This window comes from Tribolium castaneum, chromosome 10 (genome assembly GCF_031307605.1).
Source record: "Tribolium castaneum strain GA2 chromosome 10, icTriCast1.1, whole genome shotgun sequence".
Taxonomy (NCBI): domain Eukaryota; kingdom Metazoa; phylum Arthropoda; class Insecta; order Coleoptera; family Tenebrionidae; genus Tribolium; species Tribolium castaneum.
In genome coordinates this window covers 885,947-900,816 of record NC_087403.1, presented here as the reverse complement: position 1 = coordinate 900,816, position 14,870 = coordinate 885,947, and the positions used below count along the sequence as shown (strand labels likewise).

Sequence of the window (14,870 nt, the reverse complement as noted above, 5' to 3'; positions counted from 1 at the left end):
CGATTTCAGTTAACTGACTGTGCCTTATTTCGTTCCAGAACATTTCTTTTAAGTCATATAGTCGTGATTCGGGCCATGGAGGATCAGAGCAGGAGGACTCCCCCAGATCACATCCAATTGTAGCCGATACCAGGCTCAACAATGCCAAAGATGCACGTCGTCAAGCATACATTTCGTCGGATTGCAATCAAGCTATAGTTGAAAACAACATTCAGTTGAATTTCCCGGACTACCACCGAAGACACGACACGATCCCGCACCCGAAGCACCCGCCGCTGCCCCAAAGTCTGCAACTGCACGGAACGCGCAAAAAAAACGGGAATTTCGCCAAATCGGGGGGCAACCACTGGAGCCACCACACCTACACCGAGATCTACGACGGGAGGGTGCCCCGAGGCCTGGCCCCGGAGGACGACCCCGTCTACGAGGAGATCGAGCGCAACGAGATCCAGGTTAGTGATATGAGTGACGAGGACGGGAAGAGGCAGAGTGATATGAGTCGACAATCATCGCGTTCGTACGGGGATCATCGGCCCCTGATCCCGTACAGTCCCGGAGCGGACCGCAGCATCCTGGAAGCGGTAAAGAAAGAGCACAGTCGGTATCCGCAAGATGTGGACGGATACAGAATGCGGCCCAATATCTACCGAGGAGACACCGTGCGGTCGCTTGCGGCCGTTCTGGACGGAGAAACAGTTGTGTGCCATTTAGAACCACCCGAGATGTACCCACGAGACCCGTATACGTCCCGAACTCTGGTCCTACCCCAGTATAGTGAGAGTTAGGAAACTGCCATTCGCAAGTGAATATCTGTGATTTACACATGATCAAACTTTTCGGTCATTATATTTAAGTTAGAAAAGCTCAGCTTGATTGAATGAAGGAAAGTGATAATTTTATAGTGAACTATTTTAATAAAGTATTTATGTGAATACGAATGTCTCTTAGATGTGAGTTATTCCAGTCAACTTGTTACGTGTTTTCATTATTTTTTACTTGTTTTCTTTTTCCTGAACAATGAGGGGCGTTCTTGATCTATTCGAAATTTTTTCTAGCGCTTATTAAGCCATACTTAGCCAGCACATAATGTAAATATAGAACAATTTCTTATTAATATAACTCAGCACTTCTCCTCCTACCTTCCAAAATCGATTACTTATTTATTTATTATTGTATTTAATTTCTCAGTTGTAAAACATTAACTGTCTTGAAATGATTGTTTTTCGGATTTAATTAGGAAAATGTATTTATGTTATATTGTATATATTGTATAGAGCTTTGTACATGTTGATTGAATGGTACGATATTAGTCAGGCATAAAATTGTTATTATTGCTATGTCCATTAACACATAGCTAAAATAAACAATACACCATTATACAAAACAATGTATTAAATTTTAAAATTAAATCACAAAGTCTGACCAATAAATTAATTTTCTTGTAGACATAGAACTTTCACTACCCAAACCAAATCCTTTCCATCCATGATTCCCACTTATTAGACTTTTCCTCCGCAGATTTTGAAGTGTGAAATAGGTAAGTAAAAAATACAACTGTATAATTTTGTACTGTACATTTTTAATTGTGTTTAGTTGCTAAAGTAATAAAGATGCTTACACAACCAACACGTAAGTGTTTTGTTGGTTGTATAGGTGTAACCAAAATAATCAAAATTTTGAATTGGACCCATCACGTTTTTCTTCCTTCAGTAAGACAGACTAAAACTAAAACTCATATTTGCTATTTCTCACTGAATATGTGACAGAGCCCTCAAAAATTACAATTTACAACTCTGCTAGTAGACTAAAGTCGTTTTTCCACTGCCCGTTCAAATGTTTTGTAAAAAGTTAAATTATATTGTCTGCTTGGCGCTGAGCACAAAATGGCAATCCAGTGAAAATAAAAATTTGGAAAGTATTGAGAATGAATTTATTTGTATAAACAATTGTAACTAACCAAAATAACTATACCATCAGTAAACAAAATAGTTTGAGTTTTGTATAAGTTAGTTGTTGACTTAACAAAAGATACTAAGCTCCCACTTATGATACAATATTTTCAATGATTTGTTACAAGATCTCTAATAATAGAAATCACATCATTAACAGAATGATTTATTCTTGCATTATAAATTTTTTACAATAGTAACAAACTGAAGAAACATGATATTGCTATATAGTATAGATAAAATAGTTACAGAAAACTTGAATTAAAAATTATACATTAAAATCTGTTTTACATTAAGGGAATATTTATTGAACATTGTCAAACACCTCACTCCGTTCCACGATTTGAAGTCGACGGTGGCCGCATGCAACTTTCGCACATATAAACTATATTGAAAAAATAAATACAACAGGAACAAAATGAACTGTTTTTAATGAATGATCAATAAATATTTACAATTTTTTCTGTTCTATTTTTTAATCTACTTGTTATAATGCATCTGTAAAAATATAACTCAATAAGTTAACTTCTCACATAAACTGAAAAAACAAATACAGCAGTAAAATAAAAATGGGAACAGAATGTGCAAACTTATATTGTGATATCCGTAATTGACAAATTTGTACTACGGACAACATCAATAAACAAATTCCTAAGCCTTACCTTATAACAATCTACAAATAATACAAGATCTTCATGTTCAAAAAGCTGAAGATTTATAGTAAAAAATAGAGAAAGAAAGTATTACACAGTCAACCTTTTACAGTTAATGCTTTATTTTTTCCTAAAAGATATCATGACCGATATCACACAAACTAATTTATTGTAAATAATGTTTTTTGTAACTACTTAGAAATAAAGTAGGACTTAAAGTCACTAACACAGTTTCATCTGAATAAATACATTTTAGAATGTTTTTTTGTCAAAGTAATTAAAAATCGGGAATAACCAAATCAGGGGCCTCTTGATGGACTCAAATAAAAAGTGAAAATATATATTTGATGATTACCAGCCCCGCAGTTTGTCTCAAGATAGTCACATCATTGCAGACAACTTTCGTTTAATTCTCATCTTTTTCAAATTTCATTTTCTTACTAAACATCGGGCGGTCATCTTGCAAACGCTTTGTCGATTTATTCGTAGTTTGCGAATCTGCAACAATGCAACAACACACTCACCATTCTGCCAAATCACAATCAGTATCACCAACCTTGCAACCACCTGACTTGGGTGGCGGGCCCGTAACCTTTGTCGTTCTTGGCCGCGATTCGGAAAATGATCGCAGCCTTGGTGGAGGTGTCCAAATGGGCGGCCGCCAGGGTCGAGTTCGGAACCACGCACGAATTGTTTGGTCCACAGTACACGCGGACGAAAGCCAGTTGCGCCGGAGGCGTGGCTTTATCCTGCAAACATTACCGTCATTTCAGTTACTTCCCACCGAAGTCACTCACTTTTCCGCGAACGGCAAGGTAGACGGAATACTCCAAGATATCACCTTGATTGCTACTGGGGGGCTCCCACGACAGGTGGGCCCCATCGCCCGATTTGGCGATTTTTATCGCAGAGGGCGCCCCCGGGAAGCCCGGCAGACACGTCTTGAAGGCAGACACCTACAAGCAATTACGCACTTAAAAGTTTTTCATTTAAAAAGCAAAATTATTGGCGCAAAGCGCTCTCTACGTTACACAGCTACGTGTCCGCAGTCATTCAATTGCAGCACGGGCCCAGGGAGTGCTGCATGAAGTCCGAATTAACTCAAAAAATCAAAAGTAACAATTGTTCGTAATTTAGTTTTTTGCCAATGGGTTGATACAGCATAAGCTAGTGCACTAGAATTAGCAAATTAAATTTCTGTCACAGCGACGCCAGGCTATTAAATGTTCCTAGAAGTCATTTCAAATTTAAAAACACCGAAAAATAGTTATCTGAAAACTATAACTACAAAAAATTAGAAGAAATTGTCCCGCGGCGTCACCAAAATTAAACTAGGTTGCAATGTTTTTCCCACTAAATACAGAATTTTTCCTTTGAAAACGACCACCCCATTACAACAACATACTCACCCTCTAAATTGCACATTTGGGGGCCACTGTTGTGAGCTAAGATAAATAAAATATGTGTTTTGGAGCTAGCAAGTCACCAGTAAACCCATGAAATGACCTTCCAAAACCTTCAAGTTATGTTAATTCAACTGAGTGATAATATAAAGATTTGAAGTGATAAGAGTAGAGATTATTGACTGGGCAATAAGAAGTTACATGAGATAGACGGAAATAGTTTCTAATGGAACCTAAATAATTTTATTTAGAAAGTTACCAGTGAAGTTACAAGAATATGAGTTAACAAAAACAGACAAACAAAAAAAGACTGAAAGAAATAAGCTTGAAGGAACCCTTAATGAGTATGCTGGCGAAAACGTTGAGGCAAAAATTTCAAGTGATCGTTTACATTTTAAGGCTGTTTTTAACGTCGATTTGCCAATTAGTCAATTACAGTTGAAATCATTGGAAAAACAGGTCTGTTCGATAAGACTGACATTTCCAAAACATTTCATGGAACTTAGCAACGATGGAATATTTCAAATTTGAAAATTTTTTGCTTACAATTTGTTGTTGTACAAAGAGACCGGTTTTTTATCATGGTGACGGAGCAACAGAAATTGAAAAACATTTTGAATTAAGTAACGAAATTCTCCTTTAAAATAAAAATATTACGAATATGAAGAAGTGTTTACGGTCTTGGAGTCGAAACTTTACCTACTACGTATTAAGAGTGTAAAATAGGGTAACTGCGTAAAAAAACTCAAGGAATAGGTTTTTTTTTAAGTTACTTGACTCCGAAGTATTGGAGTTTAGGGGTCACTGGAATAATTTCTCAGTTAAAATAAAATTTAATGGTTGCAAAACATAAGAATATCGTTGAAAACTTCTTTTGTTTGGCTTTAATTTTGATCAAAATTTAAATTGTTAATTCTGTTTAAATTCTGTTTGATCAGGAGCACTTCTCTTGAAAGCGTTTAGGGCAAGTTTGGTTTGTGTTTTGTGTAAGTGTTTTATGAAATGTGGTCCATGGACTACAATTACTAAAATGAATTGAATTTTTATTTTCACACATATCTACCGCAAGTTTCAACCTCAAAACCGTAAACAGCCTGTATATATTACACATAAGAAAGACGATATAATATTAAGGAATAAAACTATAAAAGATAATGCTATTAATATACAACTATACCAGTTTCGCCCAAGAAATTTAATAATAACTTTGCCCGCTGTTTGAAGTACTTTATTGGCAGATTTTGAGTTGAACGGCTAAAGTCGAATTTTATAACACACTAGAACCAATTACAAACTACTAGACTCCGCGAGAGGCGCAATAAATAATAAAAATTGATTTTGTAAAAACAGAAAACGAGTAAAAGTTTTACGCTTGGACTAAGTTAAAACAAAACGTCGAAGTTAGAAACAATTTAAATTATTTCATTCAAGGTTACAGCGTAATTTCGCCGCAGAAAATTCTACCTACCTAACAAACTGGTACAGGGTACAGTTACATTGTTTTAATAATTTTTAGTATTTTGCAATGAAATAAGATATCTGTCCCAAAGCAGGCCATATTAAAGGTTTGGAACCTCATAAAATGTGTAACTAAAATATTAGCGTTAATTCCGTTACGTTATCTCTTTAGTATTAAATATTATTAATTGGTAACATGTGACTTTATTAAGCATACTACGTATACAATAAGGCCATATGTAAACGAATACAAAAAACAAGAAAAAATTGAAAATATAACTTTTGAAAGAAATTTATGAAACACAAGTAAACATCGAAACTTTCGCTGCAAACTAGACGAAGTAAATGTAAGTTTATTTATTCTGGTTAGGCCGACACATTCCTCATGACCACCACAAGATGACAAGATGAACATCGAGACATGCTCAGTTTTTCATACTTTTGGCACAGAAAACAAAACAACTTTCTACGTTCTTTTTTTGATTCCTCCACTTGAAGCTGGTTTTTCGCAGCAATGCTAGTGTTATTTACACGACTGGGCCTTACGCACACTTGGACTACCAAAGAAATATTGGTATAATTTTTTTTTATTAATTCTGTAAAGTTTATTTACCATACTTAGAAAAATAGGTAGACACGAACGCAAAATTAAAATCTTTATTAAAGTGAATTTTTCGAATTGCACAGAATAAAGAATTTGTAACTGTACATAACTGTATAGAGATCTAATTTTTCTTCCAGGGTATTAGTGTCATTGATAACACAGATGGCAGTCAACGCTTTACCCGATTCTGAAATTAACTATTGGCCTTATTTGAGACAAGTACCTTACAACTTGTCTTGCAAATATTGTGACCTTCAATAAGGACCGGTAAATAAAAGCGTCTTTAATTTAATCCGCAATTAAAGTGATCACGTGACCAAATAGAATCAATTTGATTGGTTTGCTCGCGTCGATAACTTATAAGAACGAATTAAATTTGAATGAAGTGTCTTATCAACCGGTCCTTCATAAATAAAATAAAATAATAAATAAAATAAAAAAATACGTGATACATATTACTATAATTCGATCCCGAAAGATCAAATTTATAATAATCAGAATCACGAATAACAATACGAAGGAGAAAAAAAATTCTCGCAGACCAGTCTTAGTTTAGTCAACAATCTTCGATTCGTACATATTATAAATTTTATTTGGTCCTAAGATCATGGTCGACTGTCTGAGACATCTTTCCAGGGTGAGAGAACATGCAGATGAGGAATTTAGTACTTCAATCAAGTTTAACGTAACTCTACACACAGTATGTTGTGATAACTACTATGTGATAAAAGGATATTTTTTGCTAATTTGTTAATATAAATTAACAAAAAACAGCAAAACTTTATCCTTAGAAAAGATGTTTCCGGTTCGGTGTTATTTGATTTCGAAATCTGCATTGCATACCTCGCTCCAATCTCCAACTCCGACTGAATTAATGGCGGCAACTCTGAACTTGTAAGCCGTGCCCGGTTCGAGCGAAATTCGCTGAAATCCGGCCAAGTCTGGCAAATTTTCGACGGTCAAATCGGACCATTCGTCCAATAGGAAGTAACTCAAAACGTCACAACTGTTCCCTTTGATAAATCCAACCGTATGCCACTGCTCCTTATTAATCGTTTCTGGTACATTATTCGTATTATCAGTCTTCTTGTTTTCTTTTGAGTGGTCTAAAGCGGCCGAGGCTAAGGCAGATAAGGCATCGCCATCTTCTTTTTTCACTTCGTCGAGAAGAGGAGGCCCTTCTTCGCCATCCTGCCGGTCCGCAAATCCGGCCATTTCTTGATTCAAACTTGCACCCAACTCGCCGTCGAGAGTCGACGGATCGAACTTTTCCTCTTGTTCGTCCATACTTTCCTCTTTCACCGAGGTTACATCCATTTGTTCCGCGCCTTCGGCCGCAGTGCCATTCATCGACGTGGCCTCCGTCATATTCTCATCAGTATTTACATCTTCGTTACTTTGATTATGCATTTCGACGGAATCTTTGCTCCCACCTCGCAAGCCCATCTTGTAATTGAACGGTTTGTACGGCGGCATTCGCACGGATCCGCCTTTCAAACCCAAACTTTGATTAATCCCGTTGTTATCAAACAAAATTGTGGCTTCCTCTGCACTTGGCGACTCCGTCGCTGCCGGAGCCTCCACATTATCTCCCTCCAATTGTCTAATTAAATCTTGTTGGGCCGCTTCTCCCTCATCACTCGTTGAAGCCTCTTTGGCTGGTTTAGGGTCAATAAGACCCGCTTCGGCGGCCAAAGCAGCCAATGCCACGTCTGTCGTCGCAGGACCGTCGAATGATGATGAAGCTATCAGAAAACAACATCAAAAATCGCTAAAACAAACACAAATACAAACCTATCGTCGCCGTTGGTTGTTTGGGCCGCGAAACCACAACTAGTTTCGGTTGTTCGGCGTTGTTCGACGATGCTATTGTTGAAGTTACCGGCAAACGTACGATTTTACCCAAACCTTGCTGGGGCTGCATCAAAGTCACTTTGTTACCCCCCGCCATCTGAACGGTCACGGGCTTGCCCCCGATCATAACTTGCTTCTAAAGAATTCATTAAATTAGCGCCACTTGTAAAGCTGTAAGGCCGTGTCCCTTTATAAATAACCACCACCAAGTGTGCTCTAGTTGAGTTTCCAAAATAATAATAATAACACTAACAATAATAATAACAATAAAAAATAAAAGAAACAAATAAAATAAAAGCCTTCATTAAAGAAAAGATGTGAGCAGGCGAAAGAGAAAATACACAACAAGAATAAACAGAAAGTAAAGTGGTTTTCAAAGAAATGTGAAAAGAAAAGTAAAAATAAAAATAAATAAAAAAATAACAATAATAACAATACAAAAACAGCAAAAAAACAATTAAAGTAATCAATATTTTAACTTTGCCTGTTTTCTAAATAAGTTTACTGGCTTTGATTACAAACAGTTTTCGACATTATTCAAAATAACAACAGCACCAGAGGTAAAGTATTGAAGAAACAAGGCTGTACGGAAACAGGGCATCGACAGCGGCAGACATGACCTAGATTTACATTATGCACAAGTTTTCGCTTTAGGTAAAAATGTGTTGAGCTAGACAAATGGAGAAAAAATATTGGTGTGAAGGCACATAATTATTGCGCGTCAGCAAGCCATAATCAAGAAATAAAAAATAAAAATTACAAGTTATCACGCTTTATAGGAAATACAAAATCGCGACTTCAATTTAAAAAGTTTGTTAGATAATCGTCTTTTTCCGTAAAAGCATGATTTATGGTGAAATAATATACTATTGCCAAACAATTTACTGCAGCTTTACCATAACACATTCAAAATTTGGTGCCTGCATAATGCAATCCAGTCGGTCCCTGTGTAAAAACTACTTACCTTTTTTAGCTACAATATTACGAAAAAAATTATAATTTTATCGTAGACACGGCCTTGATTTTGACGGTTTTTGTACTTACGGTGTTTTTGGAGATTGTGAGCGTCTTAGGCGATCCGACGACGGTCATGGGCATAGACAATGTGATCGGTTTGCCTATTTTGACGCCTTGTAGTCCGGTTATGGCCGACGAAGACGCGATGGGTTGAACATTGACGGTTGTTGATTTGACAACGGGCACGGTTTGCGCACTTGTGACGGATTGCATGGTTCTAATACCGCTACTCGAACTGACGACGATAACTTGTTGGTTATTTATGGTCGGTATTTGTCCGGCACTTTTCGACAGCATTAATTTTCCGGTGGCTTTATTCATTTGTAATAAATTCGACGGTATGGCCTTGACTGTCGTTAATACTTTACTCGAGGGATTACTCGGCATGATTTTAACGATGGTATTTTTGGGTTGTTGGGGCGTTTTGTTCTGTACGATATTTCCGGCTTTCGGTAGCGTCGCGAGTGTCATACCCGTACTGGTCTTGACGAGTGTCACAACTTGCTGTTGAACGCCACTTTTCTGGATAATACTGCTGCCTTTCTGAACGATCAAAGGTTTGCCGGCGACCTGTGATGTCTGTCTGATAATTGGTCCCGTTGTGCCTTGGACTCGCACATTCGGCGACGCTGGAAGAGATTGTTTCACGTAAGTTTCGAAATGAAATCGCAGGTTTAGGATAATCACCAATTTTGATTTGAGTTGTTTGTGGGGCAACAGTTATTTTTTGGGTAGCAGCAGCTGCTGCAGCTAGTGCCTGAATGCCTGACAACGTACTAGCTTGTGTAGGATCAGTATTCATGGCACTCTGTGGAGGTGCAATTAAGAGTGGAGCACATGCTGATGTATTTTTCACCGCATTTCGAACTATAAATAATAAGAACACTGGTTATTTCAAATACAAAAGGAAACAAGAAAAAACAAACAAGTTTTACCAAATAAAGAAAAACCAATCATCACTACCTTTCAAGTGTAAAAAAACTTGCTTTCAGGTAAATCAAATTGACCGTCTTCACGTAATAAAACTTCTCGATCTAACAATAAAAAAAAATGAACAAATCAAAAATCATGCACTAAAATAAGTCGTTCGGTATTTTGTGTCGAAAAACTCCAAAAACAGGTGTCCCAAACACTGACCTACAGACCAACATTCGACCAATTATTTGTTGGCAAGACCCACAATACGCGTCGCCAAATCAATGATTATTTTCACTATTTTCGCACCGTTATTACCTTTAATTTGTGTTGCTTTCGGTGGATTTCCTATTTGATTTGTTTGGACGACTTGTTTCGGCTGCGTCACGGCTGTTGTAGCTTTAGCCACTGGTGTTGTTTTAGCTGATGCCAATAATGGAGGCACTGCAGGCACATGTTTGACTGCGGTATTTGCAGGTATAGCTTTGGCCGCGGCATTTGTTGCAGGGGAAGGCGTCGGCAAATCATACTTTTGTATCTATCCCCCAAACATTATTTAAAAATCGTACCAAACAAACGCAATATTAACACACCTGTAAAATATACATCTGAACGCTCGGAGACCCATTCCAGTTGACTTCTAACGAATGAGTTCCTGCTTTCACGAGCGAGACTCTGCTAGGAGGCGCTGGCCGGTCCACTTCCAAATACCACATGTCTTTACAACACACCTGTATAAAACGTTTAGAAAATAGTTTGAGGAGAAAACGGGAGATAAACCTGGTTTTTCCAAGCTTTTCGATATCCATCACGTCCCGACCAGATATAAAGCCGCGTGTTCACGCCGACGGAGCAGTGGCCGGCGCGAGCGCATGGCACGTTTTCCTCCGTGGTGTCAATATCCAACTGTTCCCAACTCATTGTTTCTACGCAAAAAATTCAAGACGATAAAGTGAGCCGAATTAATTCCTAATTATGGTTATGGTTTTACCTAAATTAAGACAGGCCATGGTGCTCGTGCACTTCCATTCCTTTTCGTTTGTGGAGGTTTTGACATCGTCGGCGACCACCGGCACCCACCCGCCAAAAACGAACATTCTGTGTCCGATTAGGGTCGAAGTATGCAACGACCGTGGTAACGGCGTCGTTCCCGATATTTGGGGTTTGCTCCAAGTGCGTGTTTCCGTTTCGAGAAACCACAAATCACCCAATCGGCAACCGCTCATTCCGCCATAAATAACCAAAAACGATTTGTTATTTTTCTTATCGATATAAGCGACACCCGTATGAGATTCTCTTGGTGGTGGCGATGAACCACTAGTTATAGGAATGTCCCACTGTACGGGAGACGTACGTATATCCAACGTGTATAAATCATTCAAGTATCTCGGCACGTTATTTTTTGGATCGGCACTATCATTTGCTAAACCACCGAATAAGTAGACTTTGTTATTTACGAGAGTAAAACTGTGGCCCAGACGAGGACACGGGGCTGGGCCGGATTTTGGAGGTTTGGGTTTTAGGCGACGCCATTCCCATTTTGATGCCTGTTTAAAAAAGACAAAATGAAAAATACAACCAGTACTTTGCACAACTAATACCTGTAGCTCGTACAGTTCGTTGCTGTATTTTCCATACTCAACCATACCACCAAAGACCAAAAGGCGAGTCCCATCCACCACGAAACCATACGCTGCACATCCTGGAGGAACGTCGCCTTTGGTCATAGGCACGAACCACTGGTTGGTTGCTGAAGAACAACAACAATAAAAACCACTTGTCTAATTACAAAAACATACAGTAGAGCCCGGTATTTAGAATATGTCGCGGTTGATAATAACAAAGCAGAAAGAAAAGTATTAACTGATAAACCGATTATTGAATCATTGACTGAAATTTAATATTAACCGGTGAAAACGTGTGTTTTTAAACCTAATTAAGGTTGCAACCTGCACTTCAGCGTCTAAAAATTCGTCAAAAAAACGCAATATCAACTAGGTTTGCGTCTTTTGGGTACTTTTTTCCAAAGTTTAATAATTAACAGACGAAAATGATGTTCGGTGTAGCTTTGCCTCGTTTTTTTGGACTTGTTTTGACTGACTTTAGACTCGTTTTTCTGTGGCTGTTTTTGCTAGTTTTAACTCAATGTTATGATTTTTTAACATTTGTGATGGAGTCAAATTAATTCGGCGACCAAAACTCTCATAAACTATAGATATTAGGACAAAGCAAATATACTTGTAATTCACACACTATACATATTACTGTTTCGCAAAGAATTCATGTTATTTTACGATAGATACTTATCTATTTCGTCCTATTTCATAAGTAGGTAAAGTAAAATAACTGCAAAAAAACCTTTTTTTTTAATTTACAGCTTATAGCAGACCTCGTATATAACAAATTCATTTTGATGCGTTTTCTGAGTTCGTTATAATCGGACACCACTGTAGTTTATTGTTTATTTGTATCACAAAGGTTCCGTGTTATTTTATCTCGGAAAATACTTTTATCAGCTACACTTGAACGATTCGAACAAAGAAAACTGCCTGGCTTTTATGCGATGAAACTGTTCGAAAAACAATCACTAATTAAATAATGCGCTAATTAAAACCCACAACAGGCGATTTTCATTCATTTTCGTACCTTATCACGTGTGGTAACATAACGGTACGTTTTTGAACGTCTAAAATTGAAATAATTATTCAATGATTGATACACATTTCCGGCAAAAAACTCATTTTCATATAAGACTACTAATTAATATTTATAACGACACGTACGGTTCACGTTACCTTTTGTTATCGCTACATTCCGTAGCCACTTTTTGTAATTTCAGTTAGAAATGAAAAAACTGGGTTCAACAGTCACCTTGACCCTCTCCAAAATCACAATAATTTTCAATTTTGAAAGTAAAACCAGACAAACAATTGTGTTAAACAGCTTATCAGTTTCTCCTATTTTCGTTAAAAATTCGTGTTTACAAACTAACATTTTTTAATAACCTTCCACTGATTTACTACCCATAAAAATTTAAAAACTGACAAAACTTGACACACTTTCGGAAAATTGAATTTTTATCAAGCAGATAAAAAATGTTTCGAGCTCCATACTAAATACTAATACAGTAAAACCTCCGAACAACGGACACCGATGGGAAACCTTTAACTGTCCGTTGTGGAGAGGTGTCCACTAATGGCAGGTAGAAATTTTAACATAGGTTTTGTTTCGTTCCTACAAAAATGTCCGTTATGAAGAGATGTCCGTTATTCGGAGATGTCCATTAACTGTTTCTTAGGTTTTTCTTGTAATAAATTAAACAGAAAAAGTGAATTCTATAATGCGAACGTTTTCGGGATCTGCAAACTTTCTGTTTCGATTATCCAAACTTTACTGTATACTGTATTACACAGAAAAACGCGGCTAATTAAAATTTTATAAAGGGAGTACCTGTAATTTAAACTTGTTTATTATTTATGAAATCCAAAAATCAATAGCGTTAGTCAGCAGAACATCATTTTGCCTTCCGAAGATTCAATTAGTGCTTAATTTGATTAACCGAATTGACAATTTTCAAAAACGTGATTTTTGAATCAGACGTAACCATGACAACAAAAAAAGAGTGACGTTTGGGTAAATTGTAAAATTTCAAAAAAGCGCACTATTACGTTACGTTGGCTTACTTATTGAGTGAAATTTCTAAATTTTGAAAAAATCTCACATAACTAGGTTAATAAATTTCAGTCGAGTCGTGCATCGTGAGGTTATGACAGTGGGGATAAGTGTGAAGTCGGCGAATTTAACCTTTTAGAAATGACGAAACAGTTGAATGAAAGTTGGGACAAAAAAAGCGCGTCGTTGTAAATTCGCGAAAATCTTTGAAAAATCTCAGTCCGGTCCCTGTAGAATGTTGTTGTTTGACGGCCATGTTTGTTTTCGAACCAAACAATCCCGAAAAGCGACATTTGAAATTTTGAAAGAGAAAGTTGCACTGGGGGCGCGGGGCCGATCGCGGGGCGGCTGGGGCCGGATCAGCCCCAGCGCCGTCCCGGGGGGTAAATATAAATAACAACAAACCCCGCGCCATATTTATCGGCTAAAGCTCGCATACCCGTGTTATAAACATGGAGTTCGTCGACGATTCCTTCGTTGCCGCCGCCGAAAACCACCATCAAGTCCTTGATAGCGACGGCCCGGTGTCCGTGTCTCGGCCGAGGTTGGGGGCCAGTGGTGTTAACCACACATTTCCACTGTAACGCCTTACCCGCCATTACGTGATCACATTGCACATAACCATCCACAAAGCCAATCGCAGCAAGTTTGCAAATTCAAACGTGGACACAGCCGAAAACGGCCACACACAACACCACGATCGCCACCCCCTGATCCTAGTCTATCTCCATACACAACACTCGGTATACAAAAGTTTTAGAAAGTCTACGAAAATAACTCCGCTTTACTAACTTTAGCGGCAAAACCATTGAAAAGGTTTTCGTCAAATCGGCTAAGAACGAACGCGTAGAAACACTCCGCCGGTAAAACAGGACGTCCAAATTGGGCGCCATCTACCCCCCAACACCCACAATGGGGCCAGAACCCTAAATACGGCAAAAAATCTGGCGTAATATTTAACACCGAAACACCCGAGCACTTAAGTTGAATTATCTCCGAATGTTGTAATTTATCTTTTATTAAATAAGTGTCAACAAGTCTACTAAATTATAATAAATTTTAGTTGCCCTCTAGTGATGTCTACTAAAAGTAATACTTTATAGAATACATTTGATTGCTCCAGTTGCGGACGAATCCATTAGAAAGAAAAAAGGGGGGAAGTATCAAAAAACAGGGACGTACTTAAAGCTTTTTCCAAGTGTAAAGTTTAAAAAAAAACGTATTAGGAACGTTGTAATATTTATTTTTTTGTATTAAACCCTTTTAGGTAATGTTTTTCGTTCGTACGAGTCACAATTTCTTTTTGTTATTTTTTTACAATATGTTAGGGGAGAGTTGGACGTAA

At 37.6% G+C, this 14,870-nt stretch overlaps 2 protein-coding genes across 12 annotated transcripts in view; one reads left to right on the top strand and one right to left on the bottom strand.

Moving 5' to 3' along the window:
• The window catches only part of Cirl (Calcium-independent receptor for alpha-latrotoxin), a 74,479-nt gene extending 73,035 nt beyond the window's left edge, over positions 1 to 1,444 (top strand). For 8 of the 10 annotated variants that reach the window (XM_064359432.1, XM_064359435.1, XM_064359436.1 and 5 more), the window contains one exon: positions 39 to 1,444. In XM_064359432.1, the coding sequence (XP_064215502.1) occupies positions 39 to 785 (747 nt within the window). In that variant the 3' untranslated portion in view covers positions 786 to 1,444. The remainder of the gene's footprint in view (positions 1 to 38) is intronic. The other 2 variants (XR_010335661.1, XM_064359438.1) reach the window with 2 other exon arrangements.
• Positions 1,445 to 2,099: 655 nt separating this feature from the next.
• Hcf (Host cell factor) lies at positions 2,100 to 14,432 on the bottom strand. Of its 2 annotated transcripts, XM_008202137.2 has the most exons (13): positions 13,965 to 14,432; positions 11,455 to 11,603; positions 10,845 to 11,400; positions 10,634 to 10,779; positions 10,447 to 10,584; positions 10,172 to 10,391; positions 9,626 to 9,805; positions 8,966 to 9,567; positions 7,862 to 8,057; positions 6,911 to 7,812; positions 3,400 to 3,558; positions 3,159 to 3,351; positions 2,100 to 3,100 (listed from the first exon to the last, which is right to left on the bottom strand). In XM_008202137.2, exons 1-13 carry the CDS (start codon positions 14,122 to 14,124, stop codon positions 3,009 to 3,011), a joined length of 3,693 nt encoding a protein of 1,230 aa, XP_008200359.1. In that variant the 5' UTR covers positions 14,125 to 14,432; the 3' UTR covers positions 2,100 to 3,008. The 2 variants fall into 2 exon arrangements, with proteins under 2 accessions (XP_008200359.1, XP_969302.1); XM_964209.3 differs by lacking the exon at positions 9,626 to 9,805.
• Between the last annotated feature and the right edge of the window lie 438 nt (positions 14,433 to 14,870).

Excerpts from the sequence above, each read along its gene's own strand:
- Hcf (XM_008202137.2), bottom strand. The coding sequence starts at position 14,124 with ATGGCGGGTAAGGCGTTACAGTGGAAATGTGTGGTTAACACCACTGGC. Across the intron at positions 7,813-7,861 it reads ACAACCAACGGCGACGATAG|CTTCATCATCATTCGACGGT; the intron begins GTTTGTATTTGT and ends GTTTTCTGATAG. Across the intron at positions 3,101-3,158 it reads CCAAGTCAGGTGGTTGCAAG|ATTCGCAAACTACGAATAAA; the intron begins GTTGGTGATACT and ends GCATTGTTGCAG.